The sequence below is a fragment of the Protopterus annectens genome, chromosome 2.part1 (genome assembly GCF_019279795.1).
Source record: "Protopterus annectens isolate FY-2018-M chromosome 2.part1, PAN1.0, whole genome shotgun sequence".
Classification (NCBI taxonomy): domain Eukaryota; kingdom Metazoa; phylum Chordata; order Ceratodontiformes; family Protopteridae; genus Protopterus; species Protopterus annectens.
Window position 1 is genome coordinate 1551591882 of NC_056729.1, and position 26636 is coordinate 1551618517.

At 41.5% G+C, this 26636-nt stretch overlaps 1 protein-coding gene across 2 annotated transcripts in view; it reads right to left on the reverse strand.

Moving 5' to 3' along the window:
- FKBP9 (FKBP prolyl isomerase 9) overlaps nucleotides 1-26636 on the reverse strand; it is a 451574-nt gene that overhangs the window by 33903 nt on the left and 391035 nt on the right. For both annotated transcript variants that reach the window (XM_044063002.1, XM_044063003.1), the window contains exon 8: nucleotides 3775-3920. In XM_044063002.1, coding sequence (XP_043918937.1) covers nucleotides 3775-3920 — 146 coding nt within the window. The remainder of the gene's footprint in view (nucleotides 1-3774; nucleotides 3921-26636) is intronic.

A 26636-nucleotide genomic window follows, 5' to 3' on the forward strand; every position in this document is an offset into this window, starting at 1 on the left:
CGCCAGCTCAACTTCTTTGAGTTAGTCACCAGAAGTGTGGACAAAGGCAAGGTAGTTCATACAGCCTACCTTGATCTGGCAAATGCCTTTGATACCATTCCCCATGCAGGAATCATAGAAAAATTCAGTACGCTAGGCATCAACCCCTATATTACTAGTTGGGTTGCAAACTGTCTCACAGATAGAACCCACACAGTGTGAAAGTAGCTGACTCCAAGTCGGACTGCAGACCAGTCACAAGTGGAGTCCCACGGGATTTGGTCCTGTGTCCTCTCCTGTTTGGTATCTACTTCTATGAAGTCCAGGCCAACAGAAAGGGACTCTGGCTGACAAAGTTCGCAGACGATTGCAAGTTGGGAGCTACTATTAACTCCCCAAGTGATGTTGACATCCTACAGAAAGGCCTCACTGAGACCAACGACTGATGTCAGGACCATGGGCTTAAGCTCAATGCCAAAAAATGTGTAGTCATCCCCTTTGGGAAAAATCCAGTTCCCTTGAATTACCACATCGATGGTAGAATAAAGAACACAGAAGGCGTCATAAGATATCTGGGAACACAGGTTGACAGGAACCTCTCTTTTGGCCACCACATTGCCACTGTGGTCAGAAAGTCCTTTTATGTGGCACATCTCATTACTAAGGATTTTGCATCCAGGAAGAAAGAGGTCATGGTCTCCCTCTACTCTTCCCTCATTAGGCCAATCGAGTACAATGCCTCATTTGGCATGTACCTCACTAGACACCTGCAACATCTGGAGCGGACACAAAAGTACTTCACAAAGCGGATCCTAGGCCTTAACACATATCCTATATGGACAGACTCAAAAAACGATATCTGGGAACACAGGTTGACAGGAACCTCTCTTTTGGCCACCACATTGCCACTGTGGTCAGAAAGTCCTTTTATGTGGCACATCTCATTACTAAGGATTTTGCATCCAGGAAGAAAGAGGTCATGGTCTCCCTCTACTCTTCCCTCATTAGGCCAATCGAGTACAATGCCTCATTTGGCATGTACCTCACTAGACACCTGCAACATCTGGAGCGGACACAAAAGTACTTCACAAAGCGGATCCTAGGCCTTAACACATATCCTATATGGACAGACTCAAAAAACGATTCTGTCTCATATCGCCTACTTTGAGGCGATCTCTGCTCGACTTACAAATCCATGTCTGACCCAGCTCTGTTAGAAATGCTACATCTAAAGAAATTCCAATCCCTCTGCACCATGCTCCAAAAGACCTCAACATCATTACCATAATCAACTAAACATGCTGGAGGGACAGGTTTATAACCCAGAGACTGCCCATGCTCTGGAATAGACTTGCCATACATGTCAAGCAGAGCACCTCACTGGCCCTCTTCAACAGAAATCTTGATGAGTGGATAGGAAATAGAAAATTCACCCCAGTGATAACTGCAGGGGCCCAGGGTAATCCTATGGGCTAGCCTTGCAAAGGCTCCAGGGCCATTAGCCTAGTACACACCTATGAACCACGATTTCCTGTTCCTTAACTGCAATAAGTACAGAGGTATTTTACTTAAACTGTGGATATTTTACCTGCTTTCCTCTATTCAGTCAAGGCCTTAGACTTTTAGACCCAAATGTCTGTCTTGGGCTATAGAAAGATTTTGAACCATCCTGTTCACCTCTTTGTACCATCTGCTGTTATCACTCATCCTGCTATTCATAATATTTCCAAATAGCATCCCCAGTGGCAGTGCCTGTCTGAATTTTCCACAGATGTGCCTTCATTCCTCAGCTCATTGGGTCTCTTGCCTCCTGTCTCAACTCTATGACTGCAAACTTCTCCCCCCACCTCCCCACCAAAAGGGGAAATATTTATCACAGCAGAGTGCTGCCCCCCTGACATCTCAGATGCTCAGGTAAGAGCTGCCCTCTCGAAAGCAAAAAACACAGCATCAATGGGACCAGACGGTGTCCCGGGCTGCGTCCTACATGAACTCCAAGAAGAGCTAAACCCAAACATAAAACTACTGTTTAATCTCAGCCTTACTACAGGATATGTACCCAAAGAGCGGCGTACAGCAACAGTGGTCCCTCTCCACAAAGGTGGTGCCTCAACGGATCCTGGAAACTATCGCCCCATAAGCCTGACTAGCTTGGTCTGCAAAGCTATGGAAAGGATCATCATGGACCTCATAAAGATATTGGGGACCTACAGACACTGGATCCTACCCAGTTCGGCTTTGTTAAGGGCAGATCCTGCCTCTTAAACCTGGTTGATTTCTTTGAAACAGTCACCAAGGCCATTGACGAGGGGAAGGTGGTCCACACAGCCTACCTGGACCTCACAAAAGCCTTCGATACAATACCCCACTCGGGCATTATAGATAAGCTCACCAGCTTAAATATAAACCCCTATGTCACTAGATGTGTTGCAAACAGGCTCAAGGACAGAACCCACATGGTTAGAATTGCTGGAGCCATGTCAGACTCCAAACCAGTTAGAAGTGGTGTCCCACAAGGCTCAGTCCTGGGACCTCTCTTGTTCGGTATATATTTCTCGGAGGTACAGGCCAACACAGAAGGACTGTGGCTGACTAAGTTCGCAGATGACTGCAAACTGGCCATAATCGACTCTCCAGCCGACACAAGCATCCTCCAAAAGGGCCTCATAGAAACAGACAACTGGTGCCAGAGCCATGGCCTCAAGCTAAACGCCAAAAAGTGTATAGTCATCCCCTTTGGCAAAAACAAAGTGCCCATAAATTACCACATAGGTGGTAATCCATTAAGTACAGAAGAAGTAATTAGGGACCTGGGGACCCAAGTTGATAGCAATCTCTCATTTGACAACCACGTGGCCAAAGTGGTTAGAAAAACATTTTATATAGCCCACCTAATCATGAAGGGATTCACATCTAGATCAGGGAGGTCATCGTGCCTCTTTACTCATCCCTCATCAGGCCCATAATTGAGTACAATGCCCCTTTTGGGATGTACCTTACCAGACACCTGCAGCAACTGGAAAGACCCCAAAAGTACCTCACCAAGAGGATCATAGGGCTCAAACAGATGCCATATGCTGCCGGTTAAAGAAACTCCAGCTCTACTCAGTGGCATACCGCCTGCTCAGAGGCAATCTGTGCCTGACGTATAAAGCCATGTCCAACCCGGAATTAATGGACATGCTGCACCTCAGAAAATCCAAATCCCATCGAGCTACGCTCGAGAGACTTGAACCTCAGCACTGAAATAAATAGGACATGCTGGAGGGACAGATTCATAACACAGAGGCTCCCTTCACTCTGGAATAAAATCCCAGTCCAGGTTAGGCAGAGTCCCTCATTGACTCTCTTCAAGAGGAATCTTGATGAGTGGATGGGAGATCATAGGTTTACCCCGGGTATCACTTCTGTGTCACTGTTAGACAGAGGCACAGTATACTAACCTCGAAAAGGGCATAGCAAAATTAATTTAAAATGGGTGGCGAAAGCCAAACACACTCTGGCTAGGCTTATAAATGCCCTAAGGCAGATAGCCTAGTATGAACCTATGTACCAAATGTACACTCTCCTTCATATGATAAACATCTGTTTTTGAACTAGGACATCATAACTTGAAGGGACACTGGCAATGAAAAGTACATATCAGTACTTTCCCTCTAACAAAACAAGTGTTATCTCCTTGCATCATGGCATATAACATTAAACTGGCCACAACTAGAGTTGTTCCAAAAAATAGTAACTGTGAAGATGAATTTGAGAACAGAAAAAAAGTAAATAAAGGCAGTTATTACTTACCAATTCCCTGTTCACCATAGCCAAGGTGTGGAGGTATAATTACAGTCCGTTTTTCTCCAATGCACATGTCGTGAAGACCTATATCCATCCCCAGAACCACCTGTCCAGATCCTAGAACAATGTTGTATGTCTTGCCATAGTTGTGCCTGAGAAAATAAAAACCTATTAGTTAACTGTGTGAAAAGAGTGTAAAACATTACATTTTTAACTTAAAAGCAATGGTTTATTTAAATCAAAGCTGGTCTGCCATCTTTGATGAAGCACTGTGTCAGAAAGATAAACTTTCCTGTGATAAAGAAAGCATCTTATTTCACTAGAAAATTTCAACAATATTATCTTTCAAACAAAAATAAACGAGGCATTCGCCACAAAAGTGGATCCCCAGTCCACTCACTATAGCAGTGGATTTTATTTTATTTTTATTACTTTACTTGTTAACTGGGTACGCCCACTGGATGTAAAGGTCCCTTTCTCAGGAGTGACATGTGAGCACTGTCTGGTTAAAGGACTTGCCAAGAATCACAGAAATTGCAACTGGAAACAGACAGAACTAAGGACAAAAGATTGAAGCTCTAGTGAGCCTTAACCCTTAGAACTGAAGTGTGAGATTACTGAGACCATTCTTGCAGCAGAAAGTCATAGAGGTTTGTGTGAGAATATTCTAGAAACAGCTGGGCAACAAGTTCATTCACTGTCCTACCTCTACACCATCGCTACACAGAAAATAAGTCATATTCCCTCCAGTCCTTGACTGATGAATAAAACACTAACAGGCCAAGCCTGGAATATGTCAGCCATATACAAACAAAAGTACATACGATTCCAAGACAAAGCAATTCCCGACAAAATCTAGAAAATTTCACCACAAAGGTGTGGGCAGGAGGGAGACCTCAAACTTACAACAATGGTGTTTCCAATAATTGTTGTACCTTACGACACTATCCTGGAGCAAACATATGGTGGGCTGGCCAGCAATAAACAAACCTTTATGGATAGTTAAAACACATCTCCAATTAGTGGTTCCATTAAGCACCACTATCAAATTAAATTCTACATCACAGACATACAGATGTCCAGAGACAGCTCCGCAAGCTACGAGAGATACAGGTCATTATACTGAAATGACCTTTCAAGTTTACATATGAAGGGCTTCTGCATTTGTAATTCCAAATGGAAATGAAACTTACCAACTGTTACAAGGGAAACTATTTTTCTTAATGCCCTGTCTTCTTTCTTAATGCCCTGTCTTCTTTCTTTTTAGCAAAGGGCACTATGGAATGGGTCTTTGATACTGTTCTCTACTATGGCAAGCAAAATGTTAACCTCTAGGTGGACATCCAGATTATCTGATGCCCACTATATTAGACCTCAATAGTACAAAACCTCAGCAAGTGTCTGGACTGATTCAGGCAGAACACAAAGGATTATTCACAAACAGTACTGGTAAGCAAAGAGCTTTCAACTGTATGGAAAACCTAACATGATCCAAAGGCTGTTAGAGCAGGTTAACTTTGAAATATGATGTAATAGATACAATTTCATATAACACGGGTAACAAATCTGGATGGCATGGTATTTTGAATAAAAAAGAGAAAGCTTGGATCATTAGTCAAGGTAGCTTGTTTTCACCACGATTAAATGAGCATTTGTAAGCAGCCAATGGTAACTGGGTGTGGATTGTTTAAATTCATACTACAATGATGTTATTTTATAACATTGATGAAGGCAGTTGATGCAGACACTGGTCTGTTTTATGTCTCATCTTTGGATGAGTTAAAAAGAATCAATATTTACATCCGCTACCTGACAGTGTGCTGGCATTTTTTAGGTTTGGAGTATTAACTTTAAACTCTGCCTGATCAGAAGTATTTACTGAGCACAATGTTTTCCCCAATAATTTCAATTCCCCTAACAAAGCCAGATGAAGTGGCAAGGTAATTTTTTTCAAAGTTGAAAATTAGACTGCATGGAGGATGTAATTGAATAAATGTAAGGATTTAAACAGCCTGAATGAGACTAGGTGCTTACTACTGGGATCAACATGAAAAAGTGAAGCTTGACAGCAGAATAATCTGATCCCTTGATAAAATGAAGTATTAAGTACTGGAGGAATTTGTGGTTAACCTTGACAGTGGAAAGACTACTTCAAAAAGATTGCATACAGGACAACATGTTGAAGAATGCATACCTAGCAGTAAAGGATTTCTCCTCCACTCAACTTAAAAATTGCATTCACTTTATGGAATATCTGATAGGATGGCTTCTATAAAGAATCTTGAATCTTTACAACAGGAGGTACAAGAACTTGCAAATAAAAAAAGGGAAAGTCCGGACATCTGGACAGACTCCAGACTGATGTAGGATACATCACAGATGCAAAATGTGACCTCTAGCTAAATCATAAGTTTTTATCTAATACAATTTTTTTTAAACATTTAGAGGAATGTAATGTGAAGGAAGGAAATGAGCCCCCAACCTTAAAAAAGGGAATACCTGATGTTTATACAGATTACATTTGCTTCACTCTGATGTTTGCAAAGAGCGATCTCCACAGAAAAGAAATGAACCAAGGACTGCCTCCTTAACAGTTTGCATATGATTACCTGCCTGGTAGTACATTTAATTATGCCAACAATTCTTTTTTTACTAGCTCACATGCTCCCAATGCTACTGCAAACATTGAGGTGCACTTGTAGCACACCACTCTGTCTTTTTTTGCTTAAATATAGGCTTTTAAATAGAAAAGAATCAATTCTATAAAATGTGTTTTTTCAGCTAGTGGTAATGCACTACTACACTTTGGTACTGGCATGTTTTATCATTGCTAGAGAATGTTGTACAGCAAAGTCTCTGGAATGTGTATAAAATAAACTTTGAATTCAGCCCTGATAATCCGTAAGCAGTGAAAAGAAGACTGCATTTGGCCTTGCTTCAGAAAGATAAAAACTTGAAATATGGGAAACCCTGATGTGTAGAATAACTGTTACTTCATCATGTTATATTGACAACACAAAGACAAATGTGAACCCTTCACAAACAATCCCAGTGGAATGCATGGCAGGAGTGTGCAGTATGGACTAAGAGTTGAAATAGAAGTTCCAAATTCCAAGTTGCAAAATCTAAATTCCAAAATTCTAAGTCCCAAATGCCAAAGTCGAAAGGTTCAAGGTCTCAGTTCCATATACTTACATTTTGAGTTCCAAGGATCCATATTTTAATTACAGAACTCCAAGTTACAAATTTCAGAATTCTGAATTCCAAATCTGCAAAAAATACAGTTCCAAATTTTAAATATTAAGTTATAAAGCTTCAAACTCTATGTTCCAAACTCTAATTTACAGATTCTACCATTGAAAGTTCCAGATTAGATAGTTCCAAATTCTAAGCTTTGGGTTTCAAAATTCTAGCTACTAAAGTCCATGATACAAAGTTATAAATTCTAATTCTAAAATCTGAATGTCCAAACTGCAAATACAAAAGCTCCGTTCTCCAATTTTCAAATTCTGTGTTCCAAATTCTAGGTTCCAATGTTCTAAAACTTTTAAACTTTTAAATTTAGAATTACAACTTTGGATCTTAAAGTTTCATTTTCTAAGTTTCAAGACATCCAGTTTTATTTTTTTACTATCAACATTTTTACGTTCTGAAATCTAAGTTCTAAACTTCCATATCCTGTGTCATACATTTTAAGTTTCAAAGTTCCAAATAATTTTTCTGGAAGTTCCATATCCTATATTTAAAGTTTCAAAATCTAAGTTCCAAAGTTCTAAATTCTAAACCTCATTCTAAAACGCAAAGTTCCAAATTTTTCAGTTCTAAATTGTATATTCCATTTTTTTTTCAAATTTAAAATTCTAATCAGAAAGGGATAAACTTCTAACCTTTACTTCCCAAGGTTTCATTTTTCATGTTTTAAGGTTTTGGATCTTTTAATTTTAAACTTAAGTTCAAATTCTAATTTTCATAGTTTTAAATTCAGACTTCCAACATTCAAAACTAGTCTCAAAGTTCTGCATTTAAAAGTTCCTTCCACAGTTCCAAATTCTGCATTCCAAATTCCAAAATTCTAATTCCAGGATTTTACGATCCAAAATGTAAGTTCTGAAATCAAAGCTAATATTCTAAATTAGAAATCCAGATTCTAAGATCCAACACTCTATATTTTAAACTCAAAATTCTAACTTCCAATGCTTTGTACTCAAATCTTCAACTTGTAAATTCCAGTATTCCAAATTATAAGTGCAAGAGCATCACATTCAAAGAGGATCCAAACGATGCATTTCCAATGGTCAAAATTCTAAGATCCATTGTTTCTAATTCAAGTCATGTGTTCTAAGTGTTAACTTCCAATGTTCTAAGTTACACATTTCCATATTACATGTTTCAAAGTTCCAAATTCTATGCTCTAGTGCTAAAAATTCTAAGTTCTAAAGTTCCAGATTCAAATGTTTCATAGTTCCAAATTCTATGCTCTAGTGCTAAAAATTCTAAGTTCTAAAGTTCCAGATTCAAAGTTCCAAGACCCAGTTCTAAAATTCAAATTTTACATTCCATGTTACCAAATTTTAAGCAGCTAGTTACACAAATGTTAGGTCCCAATGCAACAAGTTCTAAGTCTTAATGGAGAATTTCACTCAAATGCCAAACTCTTCTTTCCCTTTAATCCAACATTAAAGTGCCATGTACAGAAAATGTTAATATTTAATAATTATTTTATTTGTGTTAATTCTGAACTTGTTTTTCTATGCTTGGTAGTGAAAGCTTACATTCTCTTTCCTTTGTTTGTTTCTTGATTTGTTATATAATATAGGGTATGCAGAACAAAGTAATTAGGTTAGATCACTGATTCAAACTACAGAGCCATTAAATAGAACTAGTAATGCCTCTTTAAAATGAGTAATTAGATGTACCTCACCAGTCATAGATTACCATCATCCTATCTCAGATAAGTGTAGCCTGGGCTGTACTTCTGAGTTTGAAGCCAGGCAATGGTGGTTTTCAGATGTAAATGAACAAGAAGAAAAATGAATGTGTGCGTGGAGTTATCACATATTAGTTGTTTTCCCTTTAAATCAATCATGAGAATGGCACAAAAAAAGAAGGAAGAAACCATTTTCATCTTACTATTCTGATTTTTAGTCAGTATTTGATTTTGCTGTTCTATACCACATTTATTTATTTATTCCATTCCAGTTTGGTGACCGGGGAGGTCCACTGGGCTCGAGAGCCCATTTTCAGTGGAGGCCCAGGGAGAAAAGCTCCACATAAGTTACATAGAATATATAATTTTCACATTGCTAAGCTGCGAAGCTCCGCATAACAAGTTACATAACATATAGAATTTTCACATTGCTAAGTTACATAACAAACTGAAATAACAAAAGGAAAAAAAGACTAATTTACATTGCATTCAATATGTAGTCGTACAGTTATATACCAGGTCGAGTAGTAGAAAGAAAAGCATCCAATACTTAGTAGCTAGGATGTTAAAAAGTAGTTATGAAGGAAAGGATGAGAGGCATAGAGCGAGAGGCTGGTGGAGATTGATTATAATTTATAGTCTGGGTATAAGTGAGAGGTTTGAAGGGAAGGAGGTTAGCCAGGAGAGAAGGAAGAGGGGAGGTTGGGAGGTATGGGATGAAGAGTGCAGTTACATTTTCTGTGAAGAAACAGGTAGGAGTGAAGTAGTCTTTTGAAGGTGTTTAGGTTGTCACAGGCCCTCAAAGTGGAGGGCAAGGCATTCCATTTTTTAGCTAGGGTGAAGGAGAGTAAAAGTTGACCAGCAGGACGCTTAGGTTTGTGGATGGTAATGAGGTTTTGGTGAGTGGATCTAAGGGGTCTTGGGGGGGCTATAAGGTAGGAGGATATTAGATAAAGCAGGGCAGCTGGTGGGTTGAAATAGTAACTTGTGGGCTGAGACAATTTGGAGGAAGTCTAGTTGATTGGGGAGTTCAAGCCAGTTTAAAGTTAGTAGGGAGGAGCAGTGGTGAGAGGAGGCTTTTGCTTTTGTGGCAAACCTGGAAATTTTGTTGTAGCATACTTCTAGTTTGGAGGTAAGGGTGGAAGATAGATTAGTAAGCAGAGGAGCACCATATAGAAGAGATGGGAAAAGATATGTAGTGGCCAGGGTCAATTTAGTAGAGGGAGAGAGGAAGTGATTATTCATGTAGAGTAGGCAGAGTTTTATGTGGGTTTTCTTGATGTTAAGTTGGATGTGAGTATTGAATTTTAGGTGTTCATCAATGGTGACCCCCAAGAGTTTAGCGGAGGGAACAATATCAATGATAGAGTTGTTGAGGCTGGTAATTTGAAATGAGTTTTTGTCAATGGGAGTGGATTTGGAGGGAGTGAATAGGAGGATTTTAGTTTTCTTAGCGTTAAGTGAGAGGTGGTTTTATAGCATCCATTTTTCAGTGGTTGAGAAGGCAGATTGAGTTAGAGACTTGAGTTCAGTTTGGTTGGAGGCATAGCAGATCAGAGTAGAGTCGTCTGCATATTGGACAATTTTGGTGTTTGGAATGGCTTTGATAGAGTGTAAAAAGGAGAGAAGGGCTGTGTTGGTATGTTCTGATCGGAAGCAGTGTTGGGTAGGAGAGAGCAGTTGATGTTCGGTTAGGAATGGCATGAGCTGTATGTGAATGCATTTTTCGAGAAGTTTAGAGATGGGAAAGAGGATGGCTATGGGGCGGAAGTTGGAGAAGTTACAGTTTTTGCCACCCTTGTGGAGTGGAAGAATAAAAGCAGAGCACCATAGTTTTGGTACGAGTAGTGATCTACTGATCCGGATGCTGACAGGGAGAGCAATACTGTCAGAAGCAATTTTTAAGAAGGAGGAGGGACTGATGTCAGGAGCATTGGTGCAAGGTTTAAGTTTATAGAGAAATTTCTTTATAAGATTGGTGGATACAGGTTTAAGTTGAAAAACAGGGGGAGTGGGAGGAGATGGGGTGGAAGCTTGGGAGGAGGTGGGTAGGGGGATGTTATTGGGGAAGGTTTTGGTCAACTCAGCAATGGAAGAGGTGAAGAAGGTATTAAATAGTTTGGCAATTTCTTGGTCAGATTTACTAGTGTCAGGACAAGGGTTATTTTGTGGTACCAGGCTTGAGAAGGGTGTTTATAGAGTTCCAGAACTGTTTGGGGTTCTTTGTATGATTTATTTGTAGGTGGTTGTAGGATTTTTTGTCTTTAATGACTTGTAATCAATAAAGTGGATGTTATCATCTTATGGTGTTTGTTACATCATTTTGCATTATACAGAGCGCTTGGCTGTGGCAAGTCAATGAGCTGAGGAAGGATGACTAACCCCAAACTCACTACAGTGTTAAAATCGGTAAGTATAACACAAGTCAGCTCATCCAGAGTAACATCTGTTAATCACTGGAGTCAGATTTTTCATACTTCTTTCACTTGGACAATGAACTACAGTTATTAATTTAAAAAGTGCAGCTAACTCAACTACGTTTTCCAAGACTGACATTCAAATGTTCCTAGGAGGTGGCCATTGCCATTAATAATAATCAAAGAAAGCAAAATAATGAAAAAGGCTGATGCTGACAAAGAGAAAAAAAACTGCAGTACTGTTGTAAGCTGGGGGGGGGATCACATAAATGATCCTTTCACCACATGGTTGTCTATCTATCCGTACAAAGAGGGATCAGGGAAGAGAAAACCTTTCCTTTAAAGCAAAATCATGCACCACGGACGCCCAAAGTCAAGCTATTCTGAGGTGCAACAAATTGGAAAATACCAATTACTGACAGCTACATTAGCAAGCCAAGGAAGTGTAAGGTATGCTGAACATAACCACATATATTTTTCAGTTCTAGGTTCAGCTGGCCATGTTCCAAGGTTCCATATTACGTTTTAGAGTTCAAATGTTAAGTTCCAAAGTTTCAAATTATATACTCCAACCAAAGATTCAAATTCTGCGTTCAAAGGTTTCAAATTCTGTTTTCTATACTTCCGGAAATTTTAATTAAAAAATTTCAAATCTGGTTTCAAAGTTCCAATGTCTAAATATAAGTTCAGAAGATCAAAATTCTGTGTGATAAATATGACTTTAAAAATTTCAAATTCTTGCTTCCAAATTCTAAGTTTCAAAGGTTCATATTGTAATTCCCAAACAATTTAAATTCTAAATTTAAAACTTCCAAACAGCAAATTCCAGACTACCAAATTCTAAATTCCAAAGCCCTGTTACAAGCTCTCAATTTTTAAGTCACAAAGTTGCAAATTCTAAATTCCAAACTGTAGTTACACATTCGCTTTTAAGGTTCCAGATTCTACATTGCAAATTCTAAGTCCCAAAGCTCCAAATTCAAAGTTTCAAATTCTAAAAAAGTTGAAATATTAAAATTCCAAAGCTGCAAAAAGTATTCCTCCAAAGTTCCAACATTCTAACGTCCAAGTACCGAAGTTCTAAACTCAAAGTTAAAGTTTCAAAATTCTAATTTTCAGAGCTCCAAAGTTTAGACTTCAAAGTAATAAAACTCAAACATTCTATGTTCCCAAACTCTAAATTCTAAGTTTCAAACAGTTCTACATTAAAAAACCCAAATTTCCAAATTTTCATTTCCAAAATTCAGAGACCATGCACAAAATTCCATAATCTGAATTATACGTTGCTGTCCTGTGATTTTTGTATGGCAATTTTTTAAGTTCTAAAGTATCAGAGTCTAAGCTCAAAAGATGAAACTGTTGAGTTCTAAAGATGAAAAAGGATATTCCAAATTCTTTGTTCGAAGCTTTAAATTCTAAGTTTCAAATTAGTTCTGAATTCAGACTTCTAACTTTTTCCCCAAAGTTTCACATTCTGTGTTCGTTTCACATTCTAAGCTCCAAAGTCTACATTGCCATAGTCTATATTCTACATTGCAATGTGTCAATCTCAAAGTTCCCAATTCTAACTGCTAAAAATACATGCCTGGAAACTCGATTGGTTTATTATAAAGTTCAAAACATTAAGTGGTAAAGTCTGAGATTACAAGTTTTTAAGTCTAGTTCCAAAATTTTAAGTTCTAAATATTAAGTTTCAAAGCTGTAAACTCTAGCATTTTAAAATTCTAAGTCATGAAGTTCTAAATTATATGTTCAAAGATGCATGTTTAAAGTTACATGCTGTAACCTCCAAATTCTAACCTACAAAGATCAAAATTCTAAGTTAATTTGAGTCTGTTTTGTGGAAGCCATAGGGCATGAAAAGTCTGGAAAAGTAATTTCCTACAAGTTCATTTTACAGTCTAGAACTACATCAAAAACACCAAAGAAAAATAATTCTTAAACTAGGCACTTAATGTTCTACGGACAGCACATGGAATGGATCTGGAAGACAGCCAACTGATGACTAATCCCTTATTTTCCTGCAGCAAAAAGAACTGAAGGGTGACATGAGCAAGCCTTCCTTATATGGCATGTATCTGCTTGCTGTTGCAGAAGGAGTACTTTCACAGGAGATGCCTGAGAAAATTCTGGATGTCAGCACAGAAGGTCAGATGTCCACCTTCAGTAAATCCCATGGTTAAGGAATACTGCTGATTCATACAATGAATATCAAAATTATGACAGAATGCAAATCAGTATTCTTATACTCAGCACTTAGTAGTCAACCTATACTGAATCAAGCTTGGTCTGTGGCAATGAATGACCCAAACACCCTAGATGCACTGGGTTCAATCAGCACCCTGGGAACTGGCAAAGATAGCCAGACAGGGACAGGCATGAGCAGCCAAGGGTATCATGCCTATACCATGGATCAGATAATCAGTTAAATCTAGCTGCAAGAGTACCAGCTGGGCAAGTTCCAACATACACACGAACTTGGGGGCACAAGCTCAGCTAATGTGCCAAATCATGCACATAAACTGAATGAATGCCATATGATACACCAGTCCTGCTAACCTTCAGTAGTGGGAAGGGTTATCAGAAGCATTACGAAAAATTTTTAACACTAAAATGGATAATGGTGTAGTCTCCATCTCTCAAATTTTCCTCCTGGCATTTTATGAGGACAGGAAGGATGAACGAATATGCAGCTAGGGATATAAATTGATGGTTGTGCCTACTTGATGTGTTAGAGCAGAATGAGGTTAAATTAAACTATATTAAGTATAGTAGAAATATAATGACACAATGTGGACTAGACTTCATTATGTAAATATTTAATTGCAGATGCATCTTAAACAGTTACTTAAGCACTTCAGTCTATGCCTTGGGCACCAGTGCAAAGGTGAGCAACACTAGGTAGTTATCTATATCAAACATTTGTGGGCCATTACTGTAATAATTTCTGAGCAAAAGACATAGGCTGACCTTCAGCTCACTTGAGCATAGATTCCCTAACTTCAAGTCTAGGACAGAAAATCATCATATTTTTGTAGCAAAAGTCTCTAGGTCATTACAAAGCTACGTACAAGTGGTGCTCACAGTGTTACCTGACTGTACCATCACATGTGAACTGAACAAAAAGTATTACATAGCAAGTCTAATATTTGGTCTACATAGCAAGTCTAATATTTGGCTGCTTGAGGGCTTATACAATGTTTCAACAAATCTTAAACTTAATGGCAGTATAGTTCTGAGTTCAGAAATCTGTCAATGCCTTAATTCCTGTACGACTGAAATAGGTTGTCTGTTTTTTCCAACACTGAAGAAGGCATATTTTTGCCGAAACCGGTCTGTTATTTATTCTATTAAATCGTTTTATTTACTTATATATTGGGCTGATTTCATCTGTTACATTTGCTGGCAACTGTGTTTGTTTGGTATTTGGTCTGGCCGCGCATCACCTACAGGCATAGCATTTGGTTTCTTCCCTGAAATAGGTTTCAAGCATTGAGTCATCATTGTGCAATAAGCTTGAACTGTGACCCATTCCTGCCAAATTCCAGAAAATTTAGATGGTAAATATGAAAATAATGAACTACACTCATGACTCTGAATACACAGAGGACTTACATATTCTGGTAATAAGGATCCCTTCATGAAGCTAAACTACTAAAATACAATACATATTACTGATTCCATCAAAAGAATTAATATCAGACCTTTCAAATCATCCTCCTAATCAAGCACTACACGTACATATGCTAAAGATCACAGAAGAATTTTAAACTAAAAACAAAAGCAATACAATTCAAGGATGCGAATAAAAGAACGTTTTTTTTTATCTTGCCTTACAGAAACAAAAGAATGCAACAATGCAAGATGCTGGAAGGCAGAGAAGTCTGCAGCTGGAAATATGCTTAGGGAGAGACAGCAAACAATAAAAAGCAACTTGCTGAAGCCTGTATTAATTAACTGTTATTCAGAACATGGTTTTCAAAGTCTACATCTAAGTAATTTTGGCAGCACTGACAGACATGGTACAGGATTAATGTGCATGAAAAAGCATGGAGAATTCCTTCACATATTCATAGACAACAGCATAGCAGGGCTGCAGAACAGATGTATTCAAGCATTTCAGAAGCAGCCAAAATGTGCTTCAGTGTTTGCCATTTGAGACTGTATTATAATACAAAATGTAGTTGTTCAACTCTAGTAACCTGCCAGAGGCAATCGGACGGTTTAGCAGTGGAGTTACATGAGCATATAGTGTTAAACTGGCAGCACTTCATACTCAAGCCAACACAAATAAATGAAGCTAAACAAATACATACATACATACATATTGATATATGTCCTTATACATACCAACATAGTACAAACAAAGCACAGCAAGAAACCAGGCTCCATCCTTAATCTGCAGCTACTATTGCTGACAATGCACAGCTGGTCAGCAGTTACACCAACAAGCATGCACAGGCTGTGTTTCATTCAGTACAGCTCATATCACAAAAGTAAAGTGACCAAACCAGTAATACACTAAAGCTATGGCAAAATGTGTCATTAAGCCAATCACAGTTCAGAAACACTATGAAGCGTGACTCCTGCATATCAATTTGCTTACCCTGACCTTGTATATTTGTCTAGAGTTGTGGAATAAAGTATGAGGCACACATATGCACATGCAAACATGAATGCTCATACACACACACACACACACACACACACACACACACACACACACACACACGTGTGAGTGTGAGTGTAATTAGTACATTAAGCATGAGCATAAGCAGTAACTGTCCCGATCCCACCAAACCAACTGGCATATGATATGCATAGTGCTAGTCAGTCACAAAGGATGCACTACTGTGCACCTTTTCATATCTGTATCCACTGCACCAATGCTAAGAGTGCTATCTGGACTTACAGCAAACAAGTTTCACAGATATGCCTTTCCATTCCCCAGTGCACAAGCAACAGCAGTCCTAATGATATGATGGCCAAACTGGTTATGATGCTGTGCACCCTATCTTTTCCCATGTCCCTTTGCACAAGCACCAACAACATTTCTGGTAAAGAGGTTGAACATGCTGCTGCACCAGTCACTATCTTGACCCTGCATCTCCAAATTCACTTATTTTGCCAATAACCACAGTATAGCCTTTGGTGTATCAATAAAATTGATTGTGCATTAATCTTTTACTCATGACGTCAAACATTTGTGCATAGATTAGACAGCTGTAATGACAGCAAATGGGGCAAATCGAGACAAAAGACAAAATAGTGGAACAGCTTTAGTTATCTGGGAGGGCTAGTTGAGTCTGAATGAGGAGGTCAAAGCTAGACTTAGAGGGACTGCAGACAAATGGCACAGAATGTCAGGTGTAATGTATGACAGAAGAAAGGCAAATTATATGAACACAACAGTACTGCAACCAGTACTACTGTATGGCACAGAAACCCTGGCAGTAAAGGCAGAGAAGCTGAAGTTACTGGAGATCAAGTACCTGAGATGGGTGGTAGGATGCACACTGTGGGACAGATGAAGAAATGAGGGCATCAGAGCAGAAGTAAGAATAGCTCCAATTGCAGAGGAAGTTAAAGATAACCAGTGGTTTGGGCACATGTGCCGAAAAGCAGCAGATAACCTGGTGAAGCTGATTTGGGACAGACAGGAAGAAGGCATGAGGAAACTTCAGTGCACAGAAAAGAGATGGATGGTTTGTGTGACAGAAGACCTGTGACAGGCTGGCATGAATGTCAAAGAAGGTATGAGTAGCTCTAAACTGACAGATGGCGGCAGTTGACACCACCAACCCTATGTAGAAAATGAAGGGAGTTGCTGATGATGATCAACCATTTCACACTTTGGCCAGCTATTCTATGATGACAGATGCACGACTGTTTACAAATCCCATATCTATCAAGTCAGTGGCCAAGGTGCCCTCTACCTTGTACCTGGTATGTTGTATATACAACTTTTGGGAACTGGATTGCTTGCCCACTGAACAAAACTGTATACTCATTTCTTCCAATGAATAGGATGTGACCTATGCAGGTTGGACAAAATGAAAGCCTATGTATCTTCTGAGGAAAAGAGAACTACAAACAATTCTGCACTCTGTTGATAACCAAGGATGTGAGAAAAACATTAATCTCTGTCCACTTCACTCTACAGGCTTCTGGCACAATGCATGGATAAACACCTGCATGAAACATGACTGATTTACTTTTCAACAACCTAAAAGCCATCCACAGCTAAGAAGTTATGTTTGTTATTAACATACTAACTTTTGACATTTTTTTCTTTATTTTATCTATATAGCTTTTATGGCACTGTCCATTAAGTATTGTTTTCTCTAAGAGCTAAAGCTCAGGGAATGTGTTAGGTGGATACCAAATAAGAAGATTTTTGTTAGCAACTTCTTCCAGTGTGAACTACTTTTTTAGTGTTAGCAGTCCACAAGTTACATAAATGTTACAATAAAGCTTGTCATAGCAAAAGTGTTTTCACATACACACACACACACCTGGTCTCTACTTTTTAATGACAGAAGACTGGCAGCTAGAAAAAAGTGTGAAGGTAGGAACACAGCTCTGAAAGTAACCTGCAAATTAATTGTGACCAAGAGACAGGCATAGAAAGAAAGCCAAGAGTCTATCTGGTAAAACACTGTATGACTATGCCAGCAGAGACTGTACTGTTACTACAACAGGCTACATACTGTAAAGTTTCCAGAAGGATATAACCATACAGTTTGATATGACTGGCCTTTAAGTTGTTAGACAGTGCTTGCGTGTAGAAAGTTCTGTACCCGCATGTTTGGAAATGGCTTCCATCTTTGTGGACTCTGCTCCACAATGTATTTTTAATGTGAAAACAAAACTAACAGGAGTAGCAAAAGGGATCCAAGTAAAGCACAATACTGTTCTCTTCACTGCCCAGAAAAAAAAGAGGTAAAGCATGTCTATACAAGAACCATTCAAGGAAATCTGTTGTTTTTCAATATTCTGGACTTCCCTTGCAACAAATCCAAATTTGTTGCCTGTCAAAGCACATTCCATTAATTATTTATTCAGAACAGAACAAATGAAGATGAAATTATGGAGCAGTGCAGTACTACACTGCTTTCAGAATACCCTCTCAAAACACACGCACACAGACACACACACACCACACACACACACACACGAACTACGAACTGCTGAAAGGAAAACAAAATCCACAAACCAATATGCAGAGTACTCAAACTTGGGGGTAGATGAGTTATACAACCCACAACCCATGCAAATACTTCAGCAAAAACTGGTCAGACAAAACTATAGACTGAAAGACAAAATAGTTTCATCGGGAGACATTGGGTTGTTCTACATATTCTAATGACAAGGCATGAACATTTAAACGCCTAGCCAAATTTGAATTGACAACTTCAGGACATTATCTTAATTTTGTTAATCAAAGATGTTAATACAGTAGTCCAGTTAAAGAATAAGATTCTGACAGAGAAGACATGATAAAAGCAGAGAAGCAGGAAAATATAAAAAATTACTTCTGAGAAAATGTAAAACCTGGTATTAAAACAATACAGCTCCTCAACATAGGGTTACTTTAGGGAAGATGGTGAAAAGTGGTGAAACATGCATTAGACATTCCAAATCTAAGCTTAGGCTAGCTCTGGGAATATCGCTGGCTGCTAGACAAAATTAAGCTGTCACTAGATATTTACAAGAGGTTACAGCCAAACGTACGACACCTTACCATAATTAGAAGTTATGTACTCACCATAACGTTCCATCTGAGTAGGTAGTTCATTTGTCTGCAACCTGGATCCGATATCGGATCCGAGCCGGCAACTTGTTTCAAGCTAATGGATCTGAGCTCCTAGCCCCTCCCTTCACCCATAATCCCCTGCTAACCCTCCATGACCTCAGATCGAGTTTGCCTCTCCATATATATCCGACAAAGGATACCTAAAAAAAACTAATAGATCCAAAGAAGGTCAGGGGAATTGCAGACAAATGAACTACCTACTCAGATGGAACGTTATGGTGAGTACATAACTTCTAAATCTGAAGTAGGAATGTTCATTTGTCTGCAACCTGTGGGACAGAGTCCCCAGCTACCTGCACCCTGGGTGGACATCATGGAAGGATATTACGAGCCAAAGGATGCTCTCCTCTACAAAGCAGGTCTAGCTTGTAGTGGTTGATAAAGGTATGAGATGAAGCCCAAGTGGCTGCAGAACAAATATCATCCAAGGGAACTCTAGACTTGAAAGCCGCAGAAGTAGAAATGGAGCGAGTGGAATGAACACGAACTCCTTCTGGTGCGGATCTACCCGAGGCTTGATAAGCTAGCAGGATACATTGGGAAATCCAGCGAGATAAAGATACTTTAGAGATAGCTTTCCCCAAGTTAAATTTGGCAAAGGAAACGAACAGCTGGTCGGATTGTCTATGGCCAGCCGTCCTATGGGTATAAAAACGAACCTGCCTATGAACATCCAATGAGTGCAGCTTGTATTCACCCTTATTTTGATATTTAGGGAAGAAAACCGGTAAATTTATGGATTGGTTTATGTTGGTTTCTGATGCTATCTTGGGAAGAAAGGAGGGATTGATCCTGAGGTACACTCTATCAGGGTGAAAAATCAGGTACGGAGGTTTTACAGAAAGAGCCTGAAGTTCAAGTAATGGCTACAAGGAATGCCGTTTTCCATGACAAGAATTTGAGGTCCACTGTAGCAGCGGGTTCAAAGGGTGGAGCAGTGGAGCTTGAAGAACTAAAGTAAGATCCCATGTTTACAGGAGGTCTAAGTAAAAAGGTACCCTTGAGAAAGGTTTTACACAATTTGGCTGACATCAAGGGTCCTGTATCACGTCCCACATGATAATGAGAAATGGCTGCCAATTACACTTTGACAGTTGAACAACTAGCACCTTCTTGAAAGAGTTCAGTTAGGAAGTCTAAAATGGATGGAAGAGGAGCCGTAAAGGGATCTAGCTCTCGCAGATGGAAAACGTTTCCATTTGCTGTGATATACCTTCCTGGTGGAGGGCTTATGTGCTGCCACGAGGATGGCTTTGACTGGTGAAGAGATACCGGGAGTCCTAACTAGGAGTGGAACTGGAGCAACCAAGCTGACAGTTTCAGATTGTTCAGGTTTTGAGTTGGCAAGTCCAATGGATGGGAGATGAGATCCGGGATGGGATCTAGAATCCAAGGGTGATTCACAAGGTGAGACCACAGGTAAGGGAACCAAATTTGTCGAGGCCAGAATGGGGCAATGAGAATCATTTTGCTACCCAACCGCGAGGCTTTCTGTAAGAGTTGTATCATCATTGGAAGAGGAAGATAGGCATAGAGTAGACCAGGTGGTCAAGCATGCACCAGACTTGGAGATTGGGATTAGAGCCGAAGAAATTGTCGCATTTGGTGTTTGATGGAGATGCAAAAAGATCGCAGCAGGGTTGCCCCCATGTTGCGAATATCTGCTTCACTACTAGAGGATTGAGAGACCACTTGTAGGGGGTAAGAAGGGTGCGGCTGAGCTTGTCCGCTAGGATGTTGGTCCTGCAATCAGAAAGCGGTTGGTGGAGATCGCCCATTCCCACACTCTCATGGCTTCGCTGCAAAGAGGATAAGATCTGGTTCCCCCCTGTTTGTTGATATACCAGACCACTGACATGTTGTCTGAGTGAATTGCAATCGTTCCTGCGGGGAGGAAGCTCTGAAGTGCTTGCAACGCTAACAGCACCACTCTCATCTCCAGAACGTTGATATGCAGGGAGGTCTCTGTATCATTCCACATGCCTTGGATTGTCCTGCCTGAGTAATGGAAGCGTCCGTGGTCACCGTGGCGATGGGGGGAGAGGTGCAGAAGGGTCGGCCCGTATGGAAGTTTGATGCTTGGAGCCACCATAGTAACGCCCTTCTGCAAGCCTTGCTGATAGCAATGGGATGGTGGAGAGGGAGGGATAGGAAGGACCATTGCACTAACAGAGTCCATTGCAGGACTCGCATGTTCAAACGGGCGCATGGAAGGAGTGTAATCGCTGCTGCCATGGAGCCTAGTGCCCTCAGGATCAATTCTGCTGGTGAAGCCTCTGAAAGAAGGATAGCCCGCACATGGAGTTGAAGATTTCTGATTCTCTCCGCAGTTAGGAAGGCTCTCAAATCTCTGGTGTTTATTCTGGCACCTATAAATTCTATGATCTGTGTTGGAGCCAGTAGGGATTTGCCGACATTGATAGTAATGCCTAGTTGTGGGGCTAGATGGAGAAAGAAGTCTCTGGCTGAGCAAAGTAGATGCCTTGTTGGTGCGGTCAGGAGCCAGTCGTCCAGGTACGGGAAGACCTGAATTCCCTGGAGTCTCAGGTGGGCCGCAATCACTGCTAACACTTTGGTGAACACCGGGGCTGTGGTGAGGCCAAAGGGAAGGACCCTGAACTGGTAGTGACTGGCTCCCAGGAACCTCCTGGATCGTTTGTCCATTAAGATGTGGTAATACGCATCCTTGAGGTCTATAGAGCACATCCAATCGTTCTCCCTCAGAAGGGAGTATAGATTGAAGAGTGACCATTCGAATTTTTCCTTGGTTACTGACAGGTTCAAGCGGGAAAGGTCTAGGATGGGTCTCAGATTTTGGCACCAAAAGAACCTGGAGTAAAACCCTAATCCGAGCTGGTCTTGGGGATGGGCTGGATGGCTCTTTTTCTTAGCAGCTGCTGTATTCTCCCTGTGATCGGGTGGTACATCGGGAGGTTCTTGGATTGGGGACATGAAGAATTGGTATCTTGTACCCTCTGGATATGATGCACCCAGCGGTCTGTTGTGATGGACTCCCATGCCGCTAGATGCTTGGACTGCCTCCAGAGTGGAGCAGCCGGGCAACCCCTCAGGGTTGCTGCCGTTCAGAGAAAGGTTCTCTGGACCAATTTCTCGGAGCCCCTCTGCCCCTAGGGCGTCCTCCCTGTCCACCTCTGCCACGGTAGGACTGGTTGTCCGAGCTGGTTGGGAATGTTGTGATTTTCGGAACCACATCTTCTTCTGACCTTTTGGTTCCTTGAAAAGGACCGCTGGGGAGCAGAGAAGCGGACTCCGGCAGACAACGTCTTCCCGTCCTTCTCGCTCTGGACAAGCACTGTTTTGCCAAAAGGGCAGAACCATCAAAGGGGCATTCACGAAGGGCGCTTTAAAGGGCTCCATAAAGTCAGCAATGGAGCCAGGCCTGACGTCTCATGACTAGGCCTGCTCCGCTAAGGCTCCCTCTGAGGCGTGGGACAATAGCCGCATAGAGGTGTTTGAAATAGATCTCAGAGTGGCCATTCGGGTGGAGTACAATTGTTTATCCTCCTCCGACATGGACTCAGGGGATGCAGCGTATTCTTTGATAAGATCCGCTGCATCCTGATGACATGTGCCATATAGTTCAGAGACCTTACTGAGAAGGTCGCTGAACTAAAGACTCCCTAAGCGATCCATCAAACAGGACGCTTTGCTCGGTGGATGGACTGAGGGACTCTCCTGAGCCAATTCCCTCTTTGTGGCTGCCGCCAACATGGCATCTACAGGGGCCCTTACTCCAATGAGACCGGTCTGAGGGGGCTAAGAATACTATCCGTCGCTTTGGGTAGTGGCTCCACGGTGTCCGGATCCTTCCATGCCCTGGTGGTAATAAGGTCCACCAGGGATCGGCTGGAGGGGACACCCAGGAGGTAGACGGGCCTGCCTCGAATGCCTCCAGAAACACGGACTTGTCAGAGGAAGACTTGGGGCAGACCACCCACCTCTGATTCTTAGCATCTCCATGATGTCTCCAAAGGAGACATCCTCAGATCTTGGGAGCCTTCCCCTTCCTCCAAGTCCGTGTCCTCGGTTAAGGACTCAGGGAGTCCACGTGCCTCCTTTGCACTTATGCTTGTGGGGAGCTTCCTCGGGGACTGTCCGAGGAGGCCTCATCTTGTTCCAATGGAACTATGTGTGACATGGAAGGAGGCTGTGCCTTTGGGCGGGTGATGGAAGCCTGGCCCAGCAGAGAGGGAGTGCAGGGAGGGGTCGATGCAAGGACTGGGGTCCGGATGCTCTCAACAGAGCCCTCTCCACAACATCGAATGCCGAGGGAGAGCCACTCTCTAATGGATCCAGTCGGCTCCCACTCGGATCCGATGAAGGGATCGGATCCGAGGGACCAGTGTGCTCCGACCTGGGGCACACTGAATCCCCAGATCGAGGTCGGATCTGACAGCTCGGCTCGAACCGCCCACCGTAGCGGGTCGGAGAAGAACAGTTGGAAAAAGGTGTCCCTGAGGGAGAGGCAAGAGCACTCCCATCTGCAGCTGGGCCTGGATGAACCTTTCATCCGGTCCAAGTCTGCATCAGATAAACTGAATGTAGATCTCGAAGAGGCCACCGAGGCAGGCCTGGAGTGCCTCCTCGGGCCCCGGGGAGAAAGAAGGGATCGGAGCCGAGGAGGAGGAGACCTAGAAGCAATGGAGGAGAAGCCTGCTTAGCTGGCGGGGCTGGTGCTTCTCCCTCTGTTTCTCCCTCCTGGCCTCCCTGTCCTCCGACACTTTAGCGGGAGTTTGAGTCCCAGTCGGAGGCACATCACAGGCTGTGATGGAGCCACAGGAGTAGGGGTAGAAGTCCCGCCAGGACCAGCTCTCCCTCGCTCTTTCAGTGCCCTGGGGTTGAACGCTGCACAGATAGTACAGCCCGAGGTGAGGTGTTCAACCCCAAGGCACCGAGTGTGGCCATCAGGGGAGAGCTTATGGCCAAATATGGCTTTTGGGGCCTCAGCCATTCCCACACACACACAGGCCCCAAAAGACACACAACAAACACTCACAAACTAGCGACCAGCGAAGGGAGGGTAATAATTAAACAAAAAATAGGGAACCTAACTCAGACACACTTTATAAAAGTTAATTTAAACTATAAAAGAGTTTTCTGACGAAAAAAATTTAACTTTTTAGTCACTTATCTGGAGCTCAAGAAAAAGGATCCAGCCATCACAAGCATGGCAAACTAGATCTGAGGTCATGGAGGGTTAGCAGGGGATTATGGGTGAAGGGAGGGGCTAGGAGCTCGGATCCATTAGCTTGAAACAAGTTGCCGGCTCGGATCCGATATCGGATCCGTAACCCACAGGTTGCAGACAAATGAACATTCCTACTTCAGATCATCACTTTTCCTACTACAGTGCAAGGAGCACTGTGACCACAAAGGAAACATCTGAAACTGTAGAAAAGCTTATTCAGTAATAGGTAAATGTTTAATGGTTGCCACAAAGTGGTGCTGTAACAGAGTAATTCACAATTAAGAGAAGACGGACAAAGACGAGAATTCCTCTATGATAACAGCTGACCACAAATTATAAAGTAATGGATTTTCAGAAATGCATACTCAAAACACATAGAAATGTCTTAGAGGTCAAACAAAACAATGCACACAACTATGAAAGTGCTGTTGCCTAGGTTCTTATGGGTTATAGCCCACATGAGCTGTGTATATATAAGAGGGTGCCAGGATGAATGCATAAGTAGGACAGCTCATCTCTGTAATATCCAAAGCATGTAGATCATTTACTGAAACACAGTGCTCTGATTGCATTCACAGGGCACTATGCAGTAATTATGGCCTAGAGATGATAGTCATGAGATCGGGAATAAGTTGTATTACAAATCAAATCAGTAACAGTTACAGCAAAGGGTTCCCCTGTGGTCAAAGGGCAAGATGACATGGTGGTCTCGGTTAGCCATGGAAGTATATGTGCAAGTACCACTACATTTTACTTATTTACTTTACTTGACAATTGTTTACTGGGATAATATCCCATTTTCAGTGGCGGCCCGGGAAGAAAAGCTCCACACTGACATAATACAGTTACAATTAAAGTTATTACAAAGCCTAGTACAAAAGAATGACAATGCCAAAAAATGTGTAGTCATCCCCTTTGGGAAAAACCCAGTTCCCATGAATTACCACATCGATGGTAGTCCACTGAACACAGAAGGCATTATAAGCGATCTGGGAACACAGGTTGACAGCAACCTCTCTTTTAATCACCGCATTGCCACCGTGGTCAGAAAGTCGTTCTATGTGGCACATCTCATTACTATGGGTTTTGCATCCAGGAAGGAAGAAAGAGGTCATTGTCTCCCTCTACTCTTCCCTCATTAGGCCAATCATTGAGGGGGGTGAGAGGTTGGCATAATGGTTAAGGTGTTTGCCTTACATACACAAGGTGCAGGGTTTGATTCTCACATGGGATACTTGGCTAGGCTTAAAATGGCCCACAAGTGCAGTTAGCCTAGTACTAATCTATGAACCTATGAGTACAATGCCCCATTTGGCATGTGCCTCACTAGACAAAAGTACCTCACATAGAGGATCCTAGGCCTTAAACACTTGTCCTATATGGACAGACTAAAAAAATTCCAACTATTCTCTGTCTCATATCACTTACGTAGAGGTGATCTCTGCTTGACTTACAAAATCATGTCTGACCCAGCTCCGTTAGAAATGATAGATCTAAAGAAATCTCAATCCCTCTGCACCACATGCTCCAGAGACCTCAACCTCATTACCACAACCAACAGAATATACTGGAGGGACAAGTTCATAACCCAGAGACTGCCCATGCTATGGAACAGACTTCCCATACATGCCAACTAGAGCACCTCACTGACCCTCAAGAGAAATCTTGATTCGATGGGAAATAGAAAATTCACCCCGGGGATAACTCCAGTGGCTTTACTCGACAGAGGCAGAGGAAACTAAGGTCAGGTGGCACAATGCCAGGGTAATCCTATGGTTAGGCTTGTAAAGGCCCCAGGGCCATTAGCCTAGTACACACCTATGAACTATGTAAAAATTCAACTTCAGTTCATACAGTATGAACCTATACGTACATAGTGCAAATATTTGGACAGCTATAATGAGCTGAAAAAAAAGAACAGTGTCAATAGATAGACAGATAAACAGCATTCAAGACTATGGAAAGTGAGTGTGCCATTCAATGATGGAGCTATTTTTCTGGAGGACTGTGCTCTATGATGGACACCACTGATTGGACTATATGATTGGACTAAACAGATTTTGTAACAAAGGGCCATATTACATCACAAGATGGGTTGCAAACTGGCTGAGTGACAGAACCCACAGGGTCAGAGTTGCTGGCGCCATGTCAGACTCAAAGCCTGTCACAAGTGGTGTCCCACAGGGCTCAGTCCTGGGCCCACTCTTGTTTGGCATCTACTTTTCCGAAGTACAAGCAAACACAGGAGGGTTATGGCTGACAAAGTTTGCAGATGACTGCAAACTGGGCGCCATAGTAGAAAACACATCTGACACAGATATCCTTCAGAAGGGTCTCACAGAAACGGATAACTGGTGCCAGAGCCACGGCCTAAAGTTAAATGCCAAAAATGCATAGTCATACCCTTCGGGAAAAACAAGGTTACCCCTAGCTACCGAATAGGTGGCAATCCACTGAGCACAGAAGAAGTTATCAGGGACCTGGGGACCCAGGTTGATA